Source organism: Ylistrum balloti, unplaced genomic scaffold, assembly GCF_031769215.1.
Source record: "Ylistrum balloti isolate Yb309-2 unplaced genomic scaffold, AGI_CSIRO_Ybal_v1 Utg370450, whole genome shotgun sequence".
Taxonomy (NCBI): Eukaryota; Metazoa; Mollusca; class Bivalvia; order Pectinida; family Pectinidae; genus Ylistrum; species Ylistrum balloti.
Genome location: NW_026782299.1, coordinates 677,761 through 702,146, shown reverse-complemented (window position 1 = coordinate 702,146; position 24,386 = coordinate 677,761). Strand labels below are relative to the sequence as shown.

At 39.4% G+C, this 24,386-nt stretch overlaps 1 protein-coding gene across 1 annotated transcript; it reads left to right on the top strand.

Annotated features, from left to right (window-relative positions):
- The first annotated feature begins 232 nt into the window (after window positions 1-232).
- On the top strand, window positions 233-22,072 carry LOC132554931 (tetraspanin-33-like). Its single transcript, XM_060219261.1, has 6 exons — window positions 233-277; window positions 15,489-15,584; window positions 16,188-16,310; window positions 16,544-16,597; window positions 18,127-18,237; window positions 18,566-22,072. The coding sequence occupies exons 1-6, from the start codon at window positions 233-235 to the stop codon at window positions 18,662-18,664; spliced, it is 528 nt and encodes a 175-aa protein (XP_060075244.1). The 3' UTR covers window positions 18,665-22,072.
- Window positions 22,073-24,386: the final 2,314 nt, after the last annotated feature.

Sequence of the window (24,386 nt, the reverse complement as noted above, 5' to 3'; positions counted from 1 at the left end):
ACTCAAACACAAAAGAAATTTTTCAAAATGCTAATGATCTGTTGAAGCTCGACAAGAACTAAGTAAGATGATCATTACATATTACATACTTACAATTCGTTGCTGAGTTGAGTTACTGCCCCTGAATGGCGTGCTGCTAATAATATGATCAGCTTTCCACAATACTATATCATTAAGTTTCAATATTGTTACCAAACCAAATGGGATTAAAATGGAATCCCAACACGTAATCATGAATCCGGGGATTCTAGCCGAGCGGTTACCTGTACAGGTTAAGGTAAGTTACAGCTAATGATCGTCTGTGAATTATTTGATTGATGGACATTAATTTCCTTATTTATGTAATGTTACCTACAGTAATTTACTCTTTAAGATATTTTTGTAGTTCAGCACCTTTAAGGCTACAAACACATATTATCTTGCCCTTGAATATCAAAGATTCCTTCTCAAAAAATTACATAGTAATATTCATTATCACATTTTACTTAATGTTTTATCCCTGTCTTGTTCTTCACAAATGGGTTTTTTCCTTTAGGACCATGCCAACCTTATTCACTACATTTTCATTTCTTTTCTTGATTTTAATATACTAGTAGTGTGTTCCTGATAGTTCCAACCTATACTGGCTACTTGACTTACAGAATACGATATTAATTATTAAAATGAGGATTTTTACATAATTACTAGATATATCATATAACACATATTTTACCGCACTGTGCTGTCAGTTAGTTTTGAGAATATATTTACAATATAGTAAAGTGTTTCTAATTTATTGCAAACATATGACATGTTACATATCAGTACAAAGTTTAGGATGTGAACTGAAAGTGAGAAAACAACATCTTGAGGAGTTTGGTTTTGTTATTATTAGTATAGAGTGCAGCAGGGACCCACACAGTGATGTGATGCTGCTAAAACATGCATCATTGTTAAGTGAGGGGAGATAACTCATGATATAAGATGGTAGTTTGTTTTAAAATGAATGAAAGCATGGTAGATGCTATCCAGCCATAGTGAGTGGGGGAACATGGTATTTCAGCATCAAGAAATCTGCAATGGGTTTTACATATTTGTCCTTGCAAAAAGGATTTTGTTTATAAATAACAACTGTTCCAAATGACTACAGAGCATTTTTATAACTCTATCCAACAACCTTTTCACCACCAATAGTGGTGACAAAATAGAGAAATTTAAAAGCACAATAAATAGAGTCTGAATATCAAAATATGATGGTCAGGTCATAGTGTATATTACAGTATGTCTATTTAATGGTATTTTCAGTAAATTAAAAACAAAAAAACATGATGTCCGTTATATCAATATGTCTATTAAATCAAAATTAATGTATCATTAATGCACACCTGTCCATAAAAGTCCAGATATCTATCAGATTAGACAATAGAATGTAGATTGTTCTTTATCTTGTTTCATATCAAGAGATATTTTACTATATCTGTTAATTATGATGGATACACATCACACTGAATCTATAATGTATCATAGAAGTAAACACAATGATTAGAGCCAACATCGTGTTGCTGGGTGTAGATAAGGGTGTTCCTGATATCCCTTGCTTGGATACCACCAGGTATGCAAGGGGGATTGAGGATTAGGGACTAACAACGAAGGTATCAACTGTTACTAACCTACCACCAACTTATCCTGAGCTTGTTGTGGTTGATACTTGCATTATAATGTATCATTATACCTTACAGCTAAGATGCAGCTACATTTTTATACAGCTAGGTAGTAGCTTTACATTTGTTAAGCTATATCTTTGTACAGCTGAAGCAAAAATGATGCAAACTTGGATGCAGCTTCAACAGCAATGTTGTTGTAAATTCATCCAACAAGTTTGTAGGTATACCTTAAGTAGCTGCAAAATAGTTACATCTTTAGTAGCTTCAGTAGCTAAACATAGCTACACCTTCAGTAGCTAAACAATGGCTACACCTTCAGTAGCTAAACAATAGCTATATCTTCAGTAGCTAAACAATAGCTACACCTTCCTTTAGTAGCTAAACAATAGCTACACCTTCAGTAGCTAAACAATAGCTATATCTTCAGTAGCTAAACAATAGCTACACCTTCCTTTAGTAGCTAAACAATAGCTACACCTTCAGTAGCTAAACAATAGCTATATCTTCAGTAGCTAAACAATAGCTACACCTTCCTTTAGTAGCTAAACAATAGCTACACCTTCAGTAGTTAAACAATAGCTATATCTTCAGTAGCTAAACAATAGCTACACCTTCAGTAACTAAACAATAGCTACATATTTAGCAGTATATATTATAGCTACACATTTATACTGCTTTATGATAGCCATCTATGTACATATACCAATATATCATCCACACTTTTGTACAGCTAATAGTTGTTAAATGCTTGTGCTCCAAAGTTGTTTGCTTTTTAAGACCTACTACTCTGACATCTACAACTTTATACCATAGATATAACTTTATACCACAGATATAACTTTATACCATAGATATAACTTTATACCACAGATACAACTTTATACCACAGATACAACTTTATACCACAGATACAACTTTATACCATAGATATAACTTTATACCATAGATACAACTTTATACCATAGATACAACTTTATACCATAGATATAACATTATACCATAGATACAACTTTATACCATAGATATAACTTTATACCACAGATACAACTTTATACCATAGATACAACTTTATACCACAGATACAACTTTATACCATAGATATAACTTTATACCATAGATACAACTTTATACCACAGATACAACTTTATACCATAGATACAACTTTATACCATAGATATAACTTTATACCATAGATATAACTTTATACCATAGATATAACTTTATACCATAGATACAACTTTATCCATAAATTGTGACCATAATATCTTTAAAAATTCAAATCATGTATTGCCGGTAATTGCACTCGTAGTTTCTCCAATATGTACCTATAGATATAACTTTATACCATAGATATAACTTTCCAAATACCTGAGAGCAATAAGAAGTTGATGTATACTGTTTTTATAATGGTATAAACATGACGTGGTGAATCCTTTTTTAACAGTAATATCATATCCAGCTTACACACTGTTGGTGATACAAATACAAATGTAGCAATGCCATTACAAACCACACAACTATTAAATACATATATATTTAAAAAGATGTTTATTTTTAGCATAAACAGCAAAAAAATATTGATTAGAAGAAATCAATTACTAGCTGTACTAAAAATAAACATCTTTTTAAATATATATCTATCCCCAACTGATCAATCTCATTCCAAACATTACGGTGCCAAACACCTAACATATACATACATGTATACCTATCTACTAGCAACAGTCTTAATGGTCATGCGATACTCAGACACAAACATTGTGTATATACCATTGCAGAAATAATGCACACAGCTGATAGCTATATATAGGTAATACATCAATACAGGTATGGTCACACTTGATTAAGCCAAACAGATGTACTGATTTGAGGTTTTTTTAATGTAAAACCAATTTTCATGATGTAATACTTACCATAACTTTAGTATGCAAATACAGTACCTACACCCATCTTTGTATCCCAACAACAAAAGATTCAAAAGAAAAACAATCCCGCCCTCCCTACGATCCATGAGCCATCACGGCAGGAACGCAGAGTGATCTCCCTTCCTCTAATAACCTTTATGGCGTAAACCCCACAGAGGGGCAGCCAGGCAGATAAGGAAGAGGGGAGGATAGGGTGGGACTCCATAAAGTTATGGTAAGTATTACATCATGAAAATTGGTTTTACATTAAAAAAACCTCAATTTCATTTCAGTAATAATTACCATAACTTTAGTATGCGAATTCGTCTTACCGTAGTGGTGACTAGAAGCCAGGCAGCCCCTTCAGCACAACCAAAGTAGTAGGGAGGGAGAACAGAGTGCTAAAGTGAAGGAAGGGACCTCTCTGTGAAAGAGCAGGTGTACCCACATGCCGCCGTACGGAAAGACATGGCCCGGGGCTAACGAGGAGGCCCAGCCACTGACTATGCCACCACCAAAGGTCCCAATGAATACAGGCCTTCTGAGTGGGAAGCTAGGGATCACAGATAAAAATCTGTTAAGGTATCCCTGCCCTGCCAGAATACTGCAGACATGACCTCCTGAAAGGAGGACTCATTGAGAGAAGGGCCCACGATGAAGCAAGGGCCCTGACCTCGTGAGACCGCGCTTTCACTCTCGCCCGAGCCAGATCATCAAAATGCTCGTAAGCATACTAAATCACCTGGCAAACCCACCTGGAAACCGACTGGGAGGAGATATCTCGTTGCCCCTGTTTAATGGGCAAAACAGACGGGATCGAGAGCCCCGCCCCCCCCTGGTTTTATCAAGATAAAACCTAAGAGCCCGACAAGGACAAAGCAACCTATCTCGCTCCTCCGAGCTAGTCACAGCCAGGATCCTGATGGGATCGTGCGAGAACCCCGGAACCTGATTCTTCGCTAAAAACAACTCTATTCATAGCAAAGCCTCTGATTAGGGCAGAAAGAGAGGAGGACTAACCGATCTCCTTCCTGCCATAACAAGCAAGAACTCTGGCAATAGCTGTACGATAGCCAGCAATAGTGCCAGGTGGCAGATAGCGGTACCTAAACAGAGAGATTAGGAATTCCGCAATCAAATGCAGAGGCTTCGAATGAATAAGCTTCCTTGCCGACACACCAATCACAGAAGATCATCCAACGTGACTGGTAGACGGCAGAAGAGGAAGCCCTGATTGATTGCTCAATGCAATCTGACACCTCTTGAGAAAAGCCTGCCTTGGCGTGGCTTCCAGAGATAGCCTCAGCGCGTGAAGGTGGAGGATCTCTGGTCAAGAGTGTGTCGTTCTGGGCCAAGGCTGGCGAAGGAGATTCGGTCTGGTGGGGAGAGCCAAGGGCTCCTCCACCAGAAACGACAAGAGCTCCTGAAACCAAGCTTGCCTCGGCCACAGAGGGGCTCTCAGAAGTAAGGAGCAGTGATGCTCCCAGAACTTCTGTAGAACCCTGCCCACCAGGTTGAAGGGAGGGAATGCATATGCATACGTCCCTTCCTATTCCAGAGAAAGGGCGTCCACAGCCCACGCCTTACGGTCTGGGACCGGGGAGACGAAGGTTAGCAGCTGGTTGTTCAGGGAAGTGGCAAACAGGTCTATAATAGGTCTGTCCCACACCTGACAATTCCCCTTGAAAATCAAGGGACACAGCTGCCATTCCGTCAACACCGGCTGGTGGCGCCTGGAGAGTGGCCACCAACACACTCAGCCTGCCAGAAAGATGCTTGACCGCTATGGTCAACTGCATGTCCTGGCAGAGAAGATGGATGTGGATGGAAAGGGCACACAGGACATGAGACCTGGTGGCCCCTGTCTCTCCAGATACGCGACAACTGTTGTCGGTAGCCACACTTTGGACTGCAGGATACCCCTAAAGGACTGCAGAGCCAAATGAACAGTCTCATCTCGAGTACACTGATGTGCTCTGAGAGTTATTCGCCAGACCACTCCCCCATCGAGGTAAGCTCACATTCCTGTCATGAACGCGTCCATGAACAGGATCATAGAGGGGATAGGCTTGGTCAGAGGTACCCCATGGAAAACGTTCTCCTGAATGGTCCACCAGCAAGAGAACTCCCTGACCGACTGGGTAAGCGGGATCCAGGCCTCCTGGATGACGGAACCCAGTCAGACAGGAGGAACATCTGGAGAGGTCCGATGTGAATCCTCCCTAGGGGGACCACATATGCCAAGGAGTTGAGATACCCCAGAAAACTGAGGAACCAATGTACCTGGACAAGCGACCAAGTGATGAAAGTCAGAGCCAGAGCCCTGACCTTCTCAAACTTCTCCAGAGGTGGAAGGGCTAAGCCCCGAACCATGTCAAAATGGTTCCCCAGGAAGAAGAAGTCCTAATATGAAGGAACCTCTGACTTCTCTCTGGAAGGAATGAAGCCGACTCTGAGCAAGAGTTTCAGGACCAGACGAGTGTCCTTCACTAACGATTCCCACACCAAAAGAGGCATGAGGGAGTCGTCGAAATAGATGTGGACGTCTATTCTGCAGGAGTGAAGGAAACACCAGCAGCAACTTGGTGAACACCAAAGGAGCTGTCGTGAGCCCCAAGGGCATCTCTGCCTTGGCAGCATGGTCCCTACTTCCTCCTGGAGCACCCGTGCCCTTTCTGAATCCCCGGGAGGAGGAAAGAAACAAAAACGGCCAGGAGGCGAGGGACGAATCCTGAAGAAGGGGAATACCTAGACCCTCCCTGACCACCGACAAAAGCCCAAGCGTCCTCTGTAATATCCTGCCACTAGGAAAGGAAAGCAGAGAGACGTCCGCCCACAGGGAGTTCCGGATGGGGCAGATCGAGCCCCTGCCAGACCAGAGAATCGTCTGCCCACCCGGAGCCTGAGCCTGCAGGAGAAGGACATGAGCCCGGGAAAGGAGAACCACCGTCCACCCGGCCATACCCTTCGCCTTTAGCGGCCAAGAAGCAGAAATAGTCAGGAACCCTTCTTCTTGCCCCCAGGAGGTTTCTTACCCTTCCTACCCTTCCCCTTGTTGCCGTTGAAGTGAGGTTGGGACTTGGGCTGTGCAGAAAACTGAGCAGCCGAAGACTTCGCCTTCTTCTTAGGAGGCACTGACCCCTGCGAGGCACTGGCCTTCTCAGCCTGAAACCTCTTCACCAGAAGTGCTGAGGCGACCGAGTCCTCCTTCATATCCTTCTGAACCCAAGGAAGAGCTCCCCTGAACAGGGTAGAGCCCTAGAAGGGGGCATTCAACAAGCGGAAACGGTAGGGTTACTGGACTGGGCGGAATTTCAGAACTGAAAACTGCCTAGCCAACACGGCATTGACGAGCAGAGAACCTGCAAGGCTGCCGTGTCCTGTATGTCGGCCGTTCTGTCTCGGATAACCGACACTCAGGCAAATCGGATACCCTGTATAGACAAACTGTCAGGAAGTCTATGTATGACAGAACTTGGATGGAGAGGTGCAACATTCTCTCCATCCTGTGGTGCTCTTTGGGATCGAGCACCACCTGGTCCACTGATTTGCCGGGCCAGGCAGCCAGCTGTCTCAACTCCAGCTGTGCTGGTTGAGAGGCCAGCTGCCCATCATGTGTGGCATAGTCGGAAGCTGAAGCCTCCGACAATTCACCAACACCGAGCTGCAGACCGACAAACCCGAGAGCACGGGTAGAGAAGGAGTCCTTCTCTAAAACCGGAGCCCGGGCCGTGGCCAGAACCGAAGACATGATATTGCCTTCTGGCAGAGACCGATCTGAGCGAACGGAAGCCCGAGGAGCCACCAGGGAACCCAGAAGGATGGTGGATTCAGGCGCCGACGATGCTGAGGCGGTGGGCAAACCTCCGCCCTGAGAATCCGGGAGATGTTGGCCCGGAGGACCCGCATCCCAGAAAGCACATGCTGAGCCTCAGCTTCAGCAGTCTCAGGGCCATCTTCCCCTTGTGAACCCTCTTGGCCCAGGAGAAAGATGAATGACATCGTCTTCCTCTGCCGAGCCCGCACCCTCGATGTCCATCTCCTCCTCAATAGAGACCGAAGTCCCCTTGGGAGGAACAGGGGCCGCCAGAGGAGCCATCTCCGCAGAGGGGAACTCCTCTTTATGGCATTTGGACGCAGCGCGACCAACAGCTGTAGCTGTAGGCTTGGGTCGGAGACCCGAAGCCGACCCCTGGGAACAGGAGACCGACGGGTCCGCGCTGGAGGCGGAAGTCCTTAAGGTCTGGCAAACCTTTATAGGACCGGCCAACAAGGCCCCCGAAGTAGCAGAACATTGGGGGGATTCCGCACTGCTATAACATCTCCTAGAGGAGAGACCAACCCCTATGGGTTCCACGAGTGAAGACCCATGGGGTAAAAACCCAAACCCCTGAGGGAATGGGAACGGTCCAGCGGGCCGGGAGTGACCCCAGAACTGGCCAAGATGGCCTGCCTGAGTCTGGGGCTGGACATCCTGTCCAAAGGACCAGGATGAACCGCCACTCCCACCAGGTGGAAACCCAGACATGTACAGGCTAAGCCCGTAACTGCTGAGTAACTGTTGGTACCCAAAACCATCCGCAGGTTGGCCTGGGCGACCCAGGAATAAGTGCCCGCAGGCACCCCTACTCCCTGAGCCCGGGGGAAAGGGAGACCGGAAACCGGACTCCTGGCCTGAAGCCCCAAACCCTTGGAGGAAAACCCCCTGGGAAACCCTGCACTGGGAAATCTGGATTGGGACGGAAGTCCCAGAGCCAGAAGCCTGTGAGGGTGGGAAAACAGACCCCGCGCTGACACCAGGATTAGTGAACTCAAGTGTCACTAATCCCCGTAGCCACAGACAATCCTGACAAAAAGTCTGTGGCCCCTGAACCTATACCCGAAGGCACAGTTCCGGAGTCAAAGCGGCCCCCACCAACGACGCCACCTGGCGTGCCGAGGTCCCTGAAGGAATCAGAGACCTCGACCGGAAGTCCCTTTCCGACGGTAACACCGCCGCCTATCGAGAGCTACCGGCCAATTCGACCCTTGACTGCGCCGAGTCAGGGTCGGGCTGCCCCCCCCCTACTCCAGGACGCACCTGGACAGGGGGAGCCACCCCCTGCTGAAGGGCGGAGCTCGGTGGAACGAGAGCACCCCCAGCAGGAACACTCTGGTTCAGAACTTCAGGAGGGAGGTCTTAAAAAGCTTACTTCCCTTACCGGAAGAAGAGGACGAATCCCTCTTCCGGCGGAAAGTAAGCTGGAAAGGCATGGGAGCCTAAGCAGCAGACTCCATGTGCAAACAAAGTTCACATAGTGAGGTCTGGCTGTAATGTCGGCAAATGGGACAGGTATCATGGGGTTCCCATTATCTATAGAAATAGGAACATCCATGCGCTGACCCCCGACGTAAACCCGGCACCTTTATCCAGCATCGAAACAATAAAAAATTGTAACAATGAAAACAAGGATAAAAAGTTTTCTAACAATCAAAAAACTACGAACGAGATCATAAAACCTACCGTACGCAGCAAGATTGTACTGCAAAAAAAGAAAACGGTCGTACAAAACGGCCGACAAAGCAGCAAGAAAACAATTTCAACTTCACGAAAATCCGAGTGACGAGACAAGTAGTCACTCACTCGAACACGCGGAGTAAAAACACGGCCGGAAACGAAGTTCTCGAACAATCAAAAAACTACGAACGAGAGCACAAAGCCTACCGTACGCAGCAAGATTGCACTGCATAAATAAAACGGCCGTACAACACGGCCGACAAAGCAGCAAGAAAACAAATTCCAACTTCACGCAAATCCGAGCAACGAGACAAGTAGTCACGCACTCGAATACGTGGAGGAAAAAAACGGCCGGAAATACGGTCAAAATAAACAAATGACAATACTTAATTTCACAATATAAGTTGGGAGATGGGTTTATAGACTACTAATAGAGTAACAATATACTCAAACGACAATGGCAGTACGAAGAGAAGGAGTAAGAAAAGCACTTAGCTCAGACACCTCCGCACTCGTCGGCAGCCATAAAGGTAAGAGGAAGGGAGATCACTCTGCGTTCCTGCCGTGATGGCTCATGGATCGTAGGGAGGGCGGGATTGTTTTTCTTTTGAATCTTTTGTTGTTGGGATACAAAGATGGGTGTAGGTACTGTATTTGCATACTAAAGTTATGGTAATTATTACTGAAATGAAATTCATTTTTCATTTTTGAGGTCATGGGGGCTAAACATTAAAACATTTCTAAATTTTAAAATACCTGTAACATGCTGGCACATGTTCACATGTTGATAAGTCGATAAGTGAATGATTTTGAACCTTCTTCAACGTCAAATAAGTTAAAACTTAGTAATAAAGAGATTTCTTAAAACCAGAAGCCAAGAATTGTGATATTGCCAGAAAGTTTTGATTTCGAATAAATGACCTTGGACCTCCTGGAAAGGTCCTTGGAAGACCCTGATGACAATATAATACAATTGCTGGGCTGAAAATACATTGTTTGCGATCCTCACAATTGGCTTTTGAAAGTTTTATAAAAAGAATTTTTAACATGCTCTTCATTTCATTAGCTGTTTAACAATAAGATCTGAAAAGAGATTTTATAATAATAAATTATACATACCCGCCCTTCAGTTCACAAAGGTTAGCAGCATCTGAGAGATACAGGCATATTTAGCCCCTGTATTTTGTCTCATTAAAGATGAAATATTTACACTTGTCACTAGGTAATGTAGAAGGAGTAAGGAAAGGTTACCTAATATGTAAAAGGAAGGGATACTGAATCAACACTTGGGTTGGAATTAGCCATACTGCAGCTTCTTGCCTCATACATGGTGCCACTTGACTAAAGAGAAATTTCAACCAGTTGAGGTTAGAAGGTGACCTGTGCTATATACTTCAACATTTATATACTGTAATATCCTGATGTGTGATGACTTTCCTTATTTACCTGTGACAGGGTCATATATACTGTACTGTTTACCTGTGACAGGGTTATATATACTGTACTGTTTACCTGTGACAGGGTTATATATACTGTACTGTTTACCTGTGACAGCGTTATATATACTGTACTGTTTACCTGTGACAGGGTTATATATACTGTACTGTTTACCTGTGACAGGGTTATATATACTGTACTGTTTACCTGTGACAGGGTTATATATACTGTACTGTTTACCTGTGACAGGGTTATATATACTGTACTGTTTACCTGTGACAGGGTTATATATACGGTACTGTTTACCTGTGACAGGGTTATATATACTGTACTGTTTACCTGCGACAGGGTTATATATACTGTACTGTTTACCTGCGTCAGGGTTATATAAACTGTACTGTTTACCTGTGACAGGGTTATATATACTGTACTGTTTACCTGTGACAGGGTTATATATACTGTACTGTTTACCTGTGACAGCGTTATATATACTGTACTGTTTACCTGTGACAGGGTTATATACTGTACTGTTTACCTGTGACAGGGTTATATATACTGTACTGTTTACCTGTGACTTTGTTATATATACTGTACTGTTTACCTGTGACTTTGTTATATATACTGTACTGTTTACCTGTGACAGGGTTATATATACTGTACTGTTTACCTGTGACTTTGTTATATATACTGTACTGTTTACCTGTGACAGGGTTATATATACTGTACTGTTTACCTGTGACAGGGTTATATATACGGTACTGTTTACCTGCGACAGGGTTATATATACTGTACTGTTTACCTGTGACAGGGTTATATATACTGTACTGTTTACCTGCGTCAGGGTTATATAAACTGTACTGTTTACCTGTGACAGGGTTATATATACTGTACTGTTTACCTGCGACAGGGTTATATATACTGTACTGTTTACCTGCGACAGGGTTATATATACTGTACTGTTTACCTGCGACAGGGTTATATATACTGTACTGTTTACCTGCGACAGGGTTATATATACTGTACTGTTTACCTGTGACTTTGTTATATATACTGTACTGTTTACCTATGACTTTGTTATATATACTGTACTGTTTACCCGGACAGGGTTATATAAACTGTACTGTTTACCTGTGACAGGGTTATATATACTGTACTGTTTACCTGTGACAGGGTTATATATACTGTACTGTTTACCTGTGACAGGGTTATATATACTGTACTGTTTACCTGTGGCTTTGTTATATATACTGTACTGTTATATACACTGTACTAGCCAGCTGTGTCATTTCTCCTAGTTAAGCTACTTTGGGTGTATAATCCTTACGGAGCCTGTAATTGACTTTGTACAGACTGATGTGTTACTCTGAGAAGTTAATGTAATAACGTCATTGATTTGTGTAGAGCTGCCTCAACTCATTACTCCTATGTACCACTCAAACTTTACACAGTTACATTTCAGACATCATAGTATACCAGACACTTTGAGGTGACTTACTTTTATCATCATTCATCTGTCAATCTCGTTAATTACTATAAACTATATATGTATTTGCGTTTTCAACTTTTTAGAAAAGTATCCAGGGAATTTTTTATGAAAATTTTGATGAAAATTTCCCCAAAAGATTCCATCATCAAAAGCAACCAACATGGAATGGTTCTGTCATTTATGGTTGTGAGGATGCAACCAAAAGTGGTCAAATTTCCAAAACTTTTAGAATATACTACTGAATTTGGCACATTAGATAATATGTGGATGGATTCAAGGGATTATAAAACACTACATGTTCTAAGCTTATCAGGATCTGACTTACTGTATTAGAATCGATAATGTTGAATTTAAGGTAAAAAACTACTGACTTAACATTGAATTCAGTTCACTTTTGCCAACAGTGTAGAACATCAATAACATAGGTAAGATGAGGCTTTGCCAGATGTACATATATATACAGGTACTTTTCCTGAATATATTTATAATATGTTCATGTATATGTTACTACATGTGTCTGTGTTTTATGTGTCCATGTATAGGTGCTGGATATGGACAGACTTGATGTGGCTATGTATAGGTGCTGGGTATGGACAGACTTGATGTTACTACATGTATCTGTGTTTTATGTGTCCATGTATAGGTGCTGGGTATGGACAGACTTGATGTTACCTACATGTATCAATGTTTTATGTGTCCATGTATAGGTGCTGGGTATGGACAGACTTGATGTTACTACATGTATCAATGTTTTATGTGTCCATGTATAGGTGCTGGGTATGGACAGACTTGATGTTACTACATGTATCAATGTTTTATGTGTCCATGTATAGGTGCTGGGTATGGACAGACTTGATGTTACTACATGTATCAATGTTTTATGTGTCCATGTATAGGTGCTGGCTATGGTAGAACTTTATGTTACCTACATGTATCAATGTTTTATGTGTCCATGTATAGGTGCTGGGTATGGACAGACTTGATGTTACTACATGTATCAATGTTTTATGTGTCCATGTATAGGTGCTGGGTATGGACAGACTTGATGTTACTACTTGTGTCTGTGGTTTATGTGTCCATGTATAGGTGCTGGATATGGACAGACTTGATGTTACCTACATGTATCAATGTTTTATGTGTCCATGTATAGGTGCTGGGTATGGACAGACTTGATGTTACTACTTGTGTCTGTGGTTTATGTGTCCATGTATAGGTGCTGGATATGGACAGACTTGATGTTACTACATGTATCAATGTTTTATGTGTCCATGTATAGGTGCTGGGTATGGACAGACTTGATGTTACTACATGTATCTGTGTTTTATGTGTCCATGTATAGGTGCTGGGTATGGACAGACTTGATGTTACTACATGTATCAATGTTTTATGTGTCCATGTATAGGTGCTGGGTATGTATCAATGTTTGTATGTGTCCATGTATAGGTGCTGGGTATGGACAGTCCATACTTGTATGTTTTATGTGTCCATGTATAGGTGCTATGGACAGACTTGATGTTACTACATGTATCAATGTTTTATGTGTCCATGTATAGGTGCTGGATATGGACAGACTTGTTGTTTCTACATGTATCAATGTTTTATGTGTCCATGTATAGGTGCTGGGTATGGACAGACTTGATGTGTCCATGTATACTGGGTACATGTATCAATGTTTTATGTGTCCATGTATAGGTGCTGGGTATGGACAGACTTGATGTTACTACATGTATCAATGTTTTATGTGTCCATGTATAGGTGCTGGGTATGGTAGAACTTTATGTTACCTATATGTATCAATGTTTTATGTGTCCATGTATAGGTGCTGGGTATGGACAGACTTGATGTTACTACATGTATCAATGTTTTATGTGTCCATGTATAGGTGCTGGGTATGGACAGACTTGATGTTACTACATGTATCAATGTTTTATGTGTCCATGTATAGGTGCTGGGTATGGACAGACTTGATGTTACTACATGTGTCTGTGTTTTATGTGTCCATGTATAGGTGCTGGGTATGGACAGACTTGATGTTACTACATGTATCAATGTTTTATGTGTCCATGTATAGGTGCTGGGTATGGACAGACTTGATGTTACTACATGTATCTCTGTTTTATGTGTCCATGTATAGGTGCTGGGTATGGACAGACTTGATGTTACTACATGTATCAATGTTTTATGTGTCCATGTATAGGTTCTGGGTATGGACAGACTTGATGTTACTACATGTATCTGTGGTTTATGTGTCCATGTATAGGTGCTGGATATGGACAGACTTGATGTTACTACATGTATCAATGTTTTATGTGTCCATGTATAGGTGCTGGGTATGGACAGACTACATGTATCTGTGTTTTATGTGTCCATGTATAGGTGCTGGGTATGTATGTTACTACATGTGTTTTATGTGTCCATGTATAGGTGCTGGGTATGGACAGACTTGATGTTACTACATGTATCAATGTTTTATGTGTCCATGTATAGGTGCTGGTGCTGGTTTTATGTGTCCATATGGTGCTGGGTACTTGATGTTACTACATGTATCAATGTTTTATGTGTCCATGTATAGGTGCTGGGTATGTATCAATGTTTTATGTGTCCATGTATAGGTGCTGGGTATGGACAGACTTGATGTTACTACATGTATCAATGTTTTATGTGTCCATGTATAGGTGCTGGGTATGGACAGACTTGTGTCCATGTTACTACATGTATCAATGTTTTATGTGTCCATGTATAGGTGCTGGGTATGGACAACTTGATGTTACCTATATGTATCAATGTTTTATGTGTCCATGTATAGGTGCTGGGTATGGACAGACTTGATGTTACTACATGTATCAATGTTTTATGTGTCCATGTATAGGTGCTGGGTATGGACAGACTTGATGTTACTACATGTATCTGTGTTTTATGTGTCCATGTATAGGTGCTGGGTATGGACAGACTTGATGTTACACATGTATCAATGTTTTATGTGTCCATGTATGTGGGTATGGACAGACATGTATCAATGTTTTATGTGTCCATGTATAGGTGCTGGGTATGGTTTTATGTGTCCAGACTTGATGTTACTACATGTATCAATGTTTTATGTGTCCATGTATAGGTGCTGGGTATGGTAGAACTTTATGTTACCTATATGTATCAATGTTTTATGTGTCCATGTATAGGTGCTGGGTATGGACAGACTTGATGTTACTACATGTATCAATGTTTTATGTGTCCATGTATAGGTGCTGGGTATGGACAGACTTGATGTTACTACATGTATCTGTGTTTTATGTGTCCATGTATAGGTGCTGGGTATGGACAGACTTGATGTTACTACATGTATCAATGTTTTATGTGTCCATGTATAGGTGCTGGGTATGGACAGACTTGATGTTACTACATGTATCAATGTTTTATGTGTCCACCTATATGTATCAATGTTTTATGTGTCCATGTATAGGTGCTGGCTATGGTAGAACTTTATGTTACCTATATGTATCAATGTTTTATGTGTCCATGTATAGGTGCCGGGTATGGTAGGACCTGACCTGATGTTCGGAGTTGAGGCATACTCAGACAGTACAGAGATCACTCTGGCCATGGACACTTTGCAATCAACTGTAAGTGTAATTTCAAACATAGACAAGAAATTATAGAGACAGTATATACTTCTTGTCTTTTAAAAAAAATTTCATTGTGAGAAAATGAGACCAATGATAAACAAGATGGTTTAGAAGCATTGATCCATTATGTTTAACTATTCTTCATGCCCTGTCATAGAGGTAGGAGGTGCATACAGTGTTACATTTATCTGTCAGATTTTGTCAGTTTGTGTCGAGCCAAATTGAGTCTAATTCAAAGATTTTTGACATATTTTGGGAACCTCTAGCTAGATTTGGTTCATATTTACCCATTAGTATGAAACACCTGGTAAGATCCTGGTTTGCTTTGTTGCATTGTAATGTGAGCAAAGATGTCTGATAGAAACTTTTAGTTTTACAGAAAAGTGGTTTTATAAAAAAAAAATCTTTACAGTATTGAAATCTGGAATTGCTGCATACAGTAGTTATAAATGAGATAATTGTGAGAGCAAGATAAAAGTGTTATGTACTAAATTGATGATTAAGTTCAAATATTAAGAATACAAAGCATGTATTTAATTTCTGTTTGCCAGTGATATGGGTGACATATTTTAACACACTGAATGATAATTCATTTACCAGTTTGGATGTTGTGGTATCACATCGTTTCAAGATTACGAGACCAACCCTCATTTTGCGTGTACCTCAGGAAGTCCGCTCCCAGAAGCATGTGGCGTGCCCTCCTCCTGCTGTACGCCTCAAGGGGTCAGTATTATATTCTTTACAAGAATTGTTTGTGCAGTAATTTAGGTGACTTTTTCTGGGATGAAAACAATCATGATTTTGAGTAGGCAGTATTTATATGTAGTGATCTTTAAGAAATAGGATATTAAGATGGCGGTATGGAAATAAGCAGTTCTCATAGTTTCATCATTATTGAAGTCAATTTCTTTAATCAGCATCTTTTTTAATCACATCTATAATTGTTTTTGATGTAGGTTAGTGATTTTGGAGAGGCTATGTGTGGCCACGGTGTTCGCCTGAACACAACTGTAAGTATCTAACTTATCATCCTTTTGACCTTTAAATCTTGATGGAGTTAAAATCGGAAGAGATATTTTGAATCTGAAATGTCACTCATAGTATGTTAATTCCTGAAAGGCAATCATTTGCGTCCGACATAGAGATACACTACACATGCTCTTTAGTAATCTGATCTCTTTGTATTCTTTATGTCCAGCCATTACACGTGCTAAAACTTTTCATTCGGACATATGGCGGTATGGCATTGTCCTTCCACTGTATATACAGTCAAACTTCTATGAATCAAAATTTGATTATTCGAATTCCTCGATGTATCAAAGTTTTTGTCTGGTCTCAAAGTTTATTCCTTTATATAACTACTAACTTAACCATTATGAATCAAAGTTTTATAAATCAAACTTTTCGATGTATCAAAATTTTTCACGAACCGTATATGATAACATAGTCATTGATACCTCATGATTTGAGCACAATATTTACCTGTACTGTACAGGTATATTCGCCTCGTGATAAAATGAAGAGTGCCACCTGACAATGGGATTATGATAGCCTGCTATCATTAGCTCTGTGTTACGAGGTTAATTAATGACTGGACACATTAAAATTTAATTGCTTACTTACAAGCCATGGTATTTAATCAAAGAGAATGGGACGTCGTGTGATGTTCACCGCTGCCATTGTGGTGGTGGCATTTAGTTTGGTCTCATTAATGTTATTTTGAAAAAAAATCAGAGAAAATCCTATCATTTGTATTATGATTATACTCATTCACAAAGCGTCACTTTTCAGTTTTAAGTATAAGAGCAAGAGAAACACAGTGATTTATCTGTCAATGATGCGTTCTCTGATAGATTCAGGCCAGCTGTCGTCAGAAGATTGGCAAAGATGTGTCTTGTTAGTGCTGTCGTTTCTGGACAGAATACATTATGATATTAATTTGCTTTCTTTTAAATTCATTAGTGCCTATAATGTTTATGTAACAGTCTTACAATAATTACTTTAACATGTGAAGACCATTTTAATGCTGCACGTTGTTTCATTATAAAACAACCTGTATAATACATATACAGTGTGACATGAAGGGTCAAATTCCTGTTGATTTCTTTTTAAAGTTATGTTTTTTTTCATGAATGAAAAAGTGTTTTGTTTAAAGAAAAAAATGCATCTTTTGCATGTTTTGGTATTTGTTCAGGAAGAAATATCGTGTCATCAACTATATATAGCCAAGAACATGAAAACATCAATATAGCCCACCACACATGATTCAAAGTCTCGATGTATCGTAGTTTTTCTGGTCGTCCCTTGAACGTTGAAACATCAAAGTTTGACTTTACATCCATCTGACTGCAATAGTAAACTTGGATTGGTTTGAAGATCTGTTCCTGCTGTTTTTTTTTAATCTTTATCAATATGATATAAAATTGTGCTTTCCTGAACAATATTTCAAGTCAACATCTCTACTGTTGTGATAGTCTCTTGAGTTATGCCCCCTACTGGCTGTGTGTTGCCCACTATTGACTCTGTGTTGTGTTCACAGTCACCGACTGGCCGGGTTTACGTTGATGGCTGCGTCAACTCCTTCACCTTTCTCCTCAGCAGCAGGCTTGACCTTGTCGGAGCCTTTGCTCTAGGGTGTGCAATTCCGCAGGTAATTATACTTCAACAAGAATAGGGAAAAAATCTTTTCAAATGTAGTTATACCCTACAAGGTATATCGAAAGGAAGCATCATTTTACTTCATTCAGGAGTGGGTGGATACCCACTTGTCTGCTATAAACTTTATAAAACTACATCAGATATCTGAGGTAGCTTACTCCTACAATCATACAAGATAATCATGATGTCAGCTCATGGAATTATAAAATAAAAATTTCTCTCATAAGGTAACTAAAGATTAAGTTATAAAGGATAATTGGATTGTTAGGTCTCGTTATTAACAAACATTTCAGGTTGTCAATTTTCTTTGTGTATTTCAGGTGATTGGATTTTTGCTTACATACTATTTTATACGGCGCGTGGAAAATAATCGGTGTTGGTACACTGCCACCAACAGTGACCTGTATCAGGCTTTGTAGATGTCTGTCACACTGTGCTGCCAAACCCTTGGTAGATAACTACCATAGAATTGTCAAAATGTGTAGAGAACTGCAATATCTGGTGTTGGTGTTTATCATCAGTTGTAATGAAGCTCCAGATTAGTTACAAAGTTGTCCTGCTCCAACTTCTTGGTTAACAAATAGGATCTGTATTTGAATGGAAGCAAATATGACTATAGTTTTAAAAAATGCATTAGTTTTGAATATTAAGGAGTTGAACGTTTTGTTTTGCTTTTGACATTAAAAAATAAAAAAAAAAAAAAAAATTAAATTCTAAGATTTAATACAAGATTTTTATCTTCTCGTTCTTAAATAACATTGTTTTCTACATATAGAATAGAATCTCATCTATGAAACTCTGTTGATCTTTGCTTTTAATGTCAAGTACTGGATTTATTAGCTCACCTGGGTTGAAGGGCCAAGTGAGCTTATGCTGTGGTGCAGCGTTTTTATTTAAACAACTTCTTCTCAATAACCAATAGAGCAAATGTTTTGATATTTGGCTGGTATGTTCCTAGTAGAAAGCCTAACAAAGTTTGTGAAAAGAAATGTCCTTGACTAATATTCAAGGTCACAGGGGTCAGATTTGTTAAAAGGTTTAAATGACTTCTTGTCACAAACTAAAAGGTCTAGAGGTTATGATATTTGGCTGGTATATATATACCAGGTGAGCGTTGCAGGCCCAAGGGGCCTCTTGTTTATTTTTGTAACCCTTCATTTTCTTTTGTCTGTTTGTTAAATCTTTTTTTTAGATTTAGTTTGTTCATGTAAATGTGTTTTATTTTGAGATTGTGATAAATACTGAGATGTAATGAGTTTTAACTGATACACTAGTGTCAAAACTTCATATACAGACGAGTGTTTTCACAGAGGTATTTATCTTTATTCATTTATGTGAACAAAATACAGGAATGCATTAGAACGCAACAAATGTGAAATAAGAACAAGGAAAAGATAACTGAAAGCATTGTAAGACACACACTGAATGACTTTAATTGATATACATAATTAGTAGACGATGGGATTGTATATGTCTGTGGGATTAAAACCATTAATAATAAGGAAATTCAAATCAGCATTTACTATATATATAAAACTGGGGCATGTGGACAGCACACATGAGTTGAGCATCATTAAGGGATAAAGATTTGTCAGTATCTGGTTTACAGTCCTGGACTTTATTTGATGCTTTCCTTGTGATAGTTATCCATAGTGTAAACTTAGAGGGACATTGTATCTCCCTTCCCAGAAGTGGATTGTTAGATAAAGTCTTACTGAACTACATGTGTGTACATTATAGGAACTTATAACTTAGTTAACTTATACTGTAATGGTGCTAATTTTCACTTGCACAAGCTTAAAACACCACTAGAGAATAACATAAACCAAAAGTGTTTCTGTCGTAGTGTTGATTACTTAATTACTGAACTCAAGACTTACTCAGATGTTTTATGTGAATAATTCCTTCATATTGTTGTGTTTTTATAATATATTACTGTACACAAGAATTACTTCAGATATTTATGTGAATGAGTCCTTCACATTGTCGTGTTGGTATAATATATTACTGAACACAAGAAATACCCAGATATTTTAAGTGAATAATTCGTTAACATTGATATGTTGGTAGTATGATGTTACCTATAATTTGTGCAGTTTTCTGTTCCCAGGAATAGAAAGATCATGCTTCTTTTGTCACTTAACATCACTGGAGATTTAACAGACAGAACAAATTGTTCTGAATAGGAGAAGAAATCCTAGTGCTTTAATGAAGTCCTGTTTTTACATCAATCTACTTTTATTGTTTACATTTTTTTGAGATGTTTGAAAGTGCTTTATGTAATTTACTTTGCTCAATATACATAGATTCTTTTGTATTTTTTGATTAACTTGTGTAGGTACAATTGGTTGTGGGATTAGGAACTTGTTATCTAGCAATGGTCTCAGAGGCATTTTAGCGTGACTAGATTTCAGCCAAGGATATAATCTACGTTGAAGTACAGAAATATATTAAATATACTTTTTTCATTTTTTTTTGTTTTTTTTTGTATATGTTGTACAGAGAGAGTAATATGAATTATGCAATCCCACTCAATACACACACCTAAGAAATATTAGAAGGGTATATACTGGAACAGTGAGTAAACAGAATCATGTCCAGAAAACCTCTCCTCCAGATTTGACGGAAGCAATTGAAACAATAAAGTAAAGATGCTACTTATACTTTCTTCAATCCAACTCATTCTCTAAGTCATACCCATTTTGAAAATTTCTCAGCCAAGTATCATTGTAATTTTCGGTTGTCATTATATAAAGAATAATACAGATAAGTCATTGTGTTATCTGTGTGTTGTCCTGGATTCTGATCACTGTACATGGACTTTATATGCTTCTGTAGGACTTTGTTGTATGGTTTTTGGTGTAAATTCAATCCGTAAGCTTCCAGATAACAGGTTTTCTATCCACTATTTTGTTTATACACATGTACTGGAGTTAAAGGCTTTTTTTGTGTTTGTTGCATTCCATTTGTAATTATTGATGTTTTGTTTGAAGTCCATTGTCCTCATGTTTACAGTTATGACATGTTGATTGATATGTTTCATGTTTATTTACAGATTCAGAATGATCAATTTTAAATGTTATTATCTTACTCTTCAAACTTGTACTTAGGTATCAGATCTCTGACAATTTTATAACCCAGAAGAATCGCTATGTCTGTTGTACTTCCTAGAGAAATTTGTGACCACCTCTATCATCTAGCATGTCATTGGTCAATAGTGATTCAAAATCATTCAAAACTATAACTTTTTACAATATTCTCTCCTTAATATGAAATGTTGGTCGCGTGTGAATATTCACAGATTTCTCGACCAATGTGGAGCTCCAGAAATAGGGATGGAAGAGTGACAAAGATTTGGTTTATAATACAAGTCCATGATAGTATGAACCCACAAGAGCAAGGATCTATGTTTTTGTATTTTTACTGATGTCACAACCTAATTGCCTCCCCTTTTACCTTTGTCTGTGGATGTGACAAAATGTTCTCAATGTTTTACAGACTTTTTTTGCTTAGCAAGTTTTTCATTGTTGTTAGCACAGGCTATGTTTTCTCTTTAGTGGCCAGTGCCCAGTGAGCCAGGGTGATGTAATAAGTTGAAGAGATGTTAACATCTTTTACATCAGATTATAATTGATAGAATCACCAGTACAGAAAGACTAGTTCAGCATCACCAGTACAGAAAGACTAGTTCTGCATCACCAGTACAGAAAGACTAGTTCTGCTTTGGGCTAACTGGGCCCAGTTATATAATGTGTATTTGACTTTTGGATACACTTTACATACTACGTATGTAATAATGTGAAAAAATAAACTTTCATTACTTTTGACCTGATTTTCATTTTATGTTTTACCTCATTCGTTAGAAATAGAATTTGTAGTGCTAAGGGTCATTAGTAGGCCAGAGGTATGATCAAACCCAATAGGACTTGATGTCAGGAGTGGGCTTCTTATTGATTAATGGATTGCTATTTTTGTCTGTTCTTTATGACAGCAATAAATAGGGGTGGGCTTATTATCAGACAATGGGATGTTATTCATTGTCAGTTCTTCATCAGAACAATAATTACGGATGGGTTTATTATTGAACATAGGCTTAATGCTAGATAGATAATATACATGTTAACATATCAATTGTGTGGAAGCAGGACAAAGATGGCAAAGTTAATACTGTCCTCAACCTGCAGGTAAACTTTGAACCATCATTATGGCTATTTATCTATCTTGTGATTCTGGTCACATTAAAATTGAAATTTCCAACACCAGGGAATGGAAAGTACCATCTAGTAGGATTACAGAATCTATTTGGTGAAATTCAACATGTCTGCCTTTATAGCCATGATTTTTCCTATCACTATGAAACTTTCACCAGGGGTCAACACAAAGTCCTTAAATTACTTTGATTCATTGATAACAATACATTGTATTACATATGTCACATAAGTCACCACACCTATGTGTGAGATATGGATTGTCTTGTATAGCCAAAGCAGGCAAAATGGTGGCTCCAGGAGATTCAACACCAACGGGAAATTCTATGAGGCACCACGAGGGAGATTCTATAAAATGTTTAGAAGATTTAACAGGTGTGAGTGAAGGCAGCAACATCTCAAAATTTCAAAACAATCTATTCTGTATTTCTGGAGAAAGAGAGTAACCTAAAACTGACAAAATCCAAGAAAGTCTGACAGCTGTCTTTCATAGAATCTACATACTAAATCTGAGTGTTGCCTAGAATTTCTGTAGAGATTTGAACAGATAAAGGGACTATGTTGAATCAAGAGCTGTAACTCTTTATATAGGTTTAGAAATTTAAAGTTTACGAGCACTTCACACTAAAGATTACATAACCCTTTAAATTCCTGAGATACAACACTATACCAGAAGTGAACTTCAGTAAACCTTTACCCACCTGAGATACAGCCCTATACCAGAAGTGATCTTCAGTAACCCTTAACCCTCTTGTGATACAACCCTATACCAGGAGTGGTACATATTACTATAACTTCAGTAACCCTTAACCTTCCTGAGATACAACCCTATACCAGAAGTGGTACATATTACTAAAACTCAAGGAACCCTTAACCCTCCTGTGATACAACCCTTTACCAGAAGTGAACTTTAGTAACCCTTAACCCACCTGTGATACAACCCTATACCAGAAGTGGTACATATTACTACAACTTAAGTAACCCTTAATCTTCCTGTGATACAACCCTTTAGCAGAAGTGAACTTTAGTAACCCTTAACCCTCCTGTGATACAACCCTATACCAGAAGTGGTACATATTACTACAACTTCAGTAACCCTTAACCCTCCTGTGATACAACCCTATACCAGAAGTGGTACATATTACTACAACTTCAGTAACCCTTTACCCTCCTGAGATACAACCCTATACCAGAAGTGTTACATATTACTATAACTTCAGTAACCCTTAACCCTCCTGTGATACAACCCTATACCAGGAGTGGTACATATTATCATAACTCCAGGAACCCTTAACCCTCCTGAGATACAACCCTATACCAGGAGTGGTACATATTACTATAACTCCAGGAACCCTTAACCCTCCTGTGATACGACCCTTAGATACAACCCTTTACCAGGAGTGGTACATATTACTATAACTTCAGTAACCCTTTACCCTCCTGTGATACAACCCTATACCAGGAGTGATCTTCAGTAACCCTTTACCCTCCTGAGATACAACCCTTTACCAGGAGTGGTACATATTACAATAACTTCAGTAACCCTTAATCCTCCTGTGATACAACCCTTTACCAGAAGTGAACTTTAGTAACCCTTAACCCTCCTGTGATACAACCCTATACCAGAAGTGGTACATATTACTACAACTTCAGTAACCCTTGACCCTCCTGTGATACAACCCTATACCAGAAGTGGTACATATTACTATAACTTCAGTAACCCTTTACCCTCCTGACATACAACCCTATACCAGAAGTGGTACATATTACTATAACTTCAGTAACCCTTAACCCTCCTGTGTTACAACCCTATACCAGGAGTGGTACATATTATTATAAATCCAGGAACCCTTAACCCTCCTGAGATACAACCCTGTACCAGGAGTGATCTTCAGTAACCCTTTACCCTCCTGAGATACAACCCTATACCAGG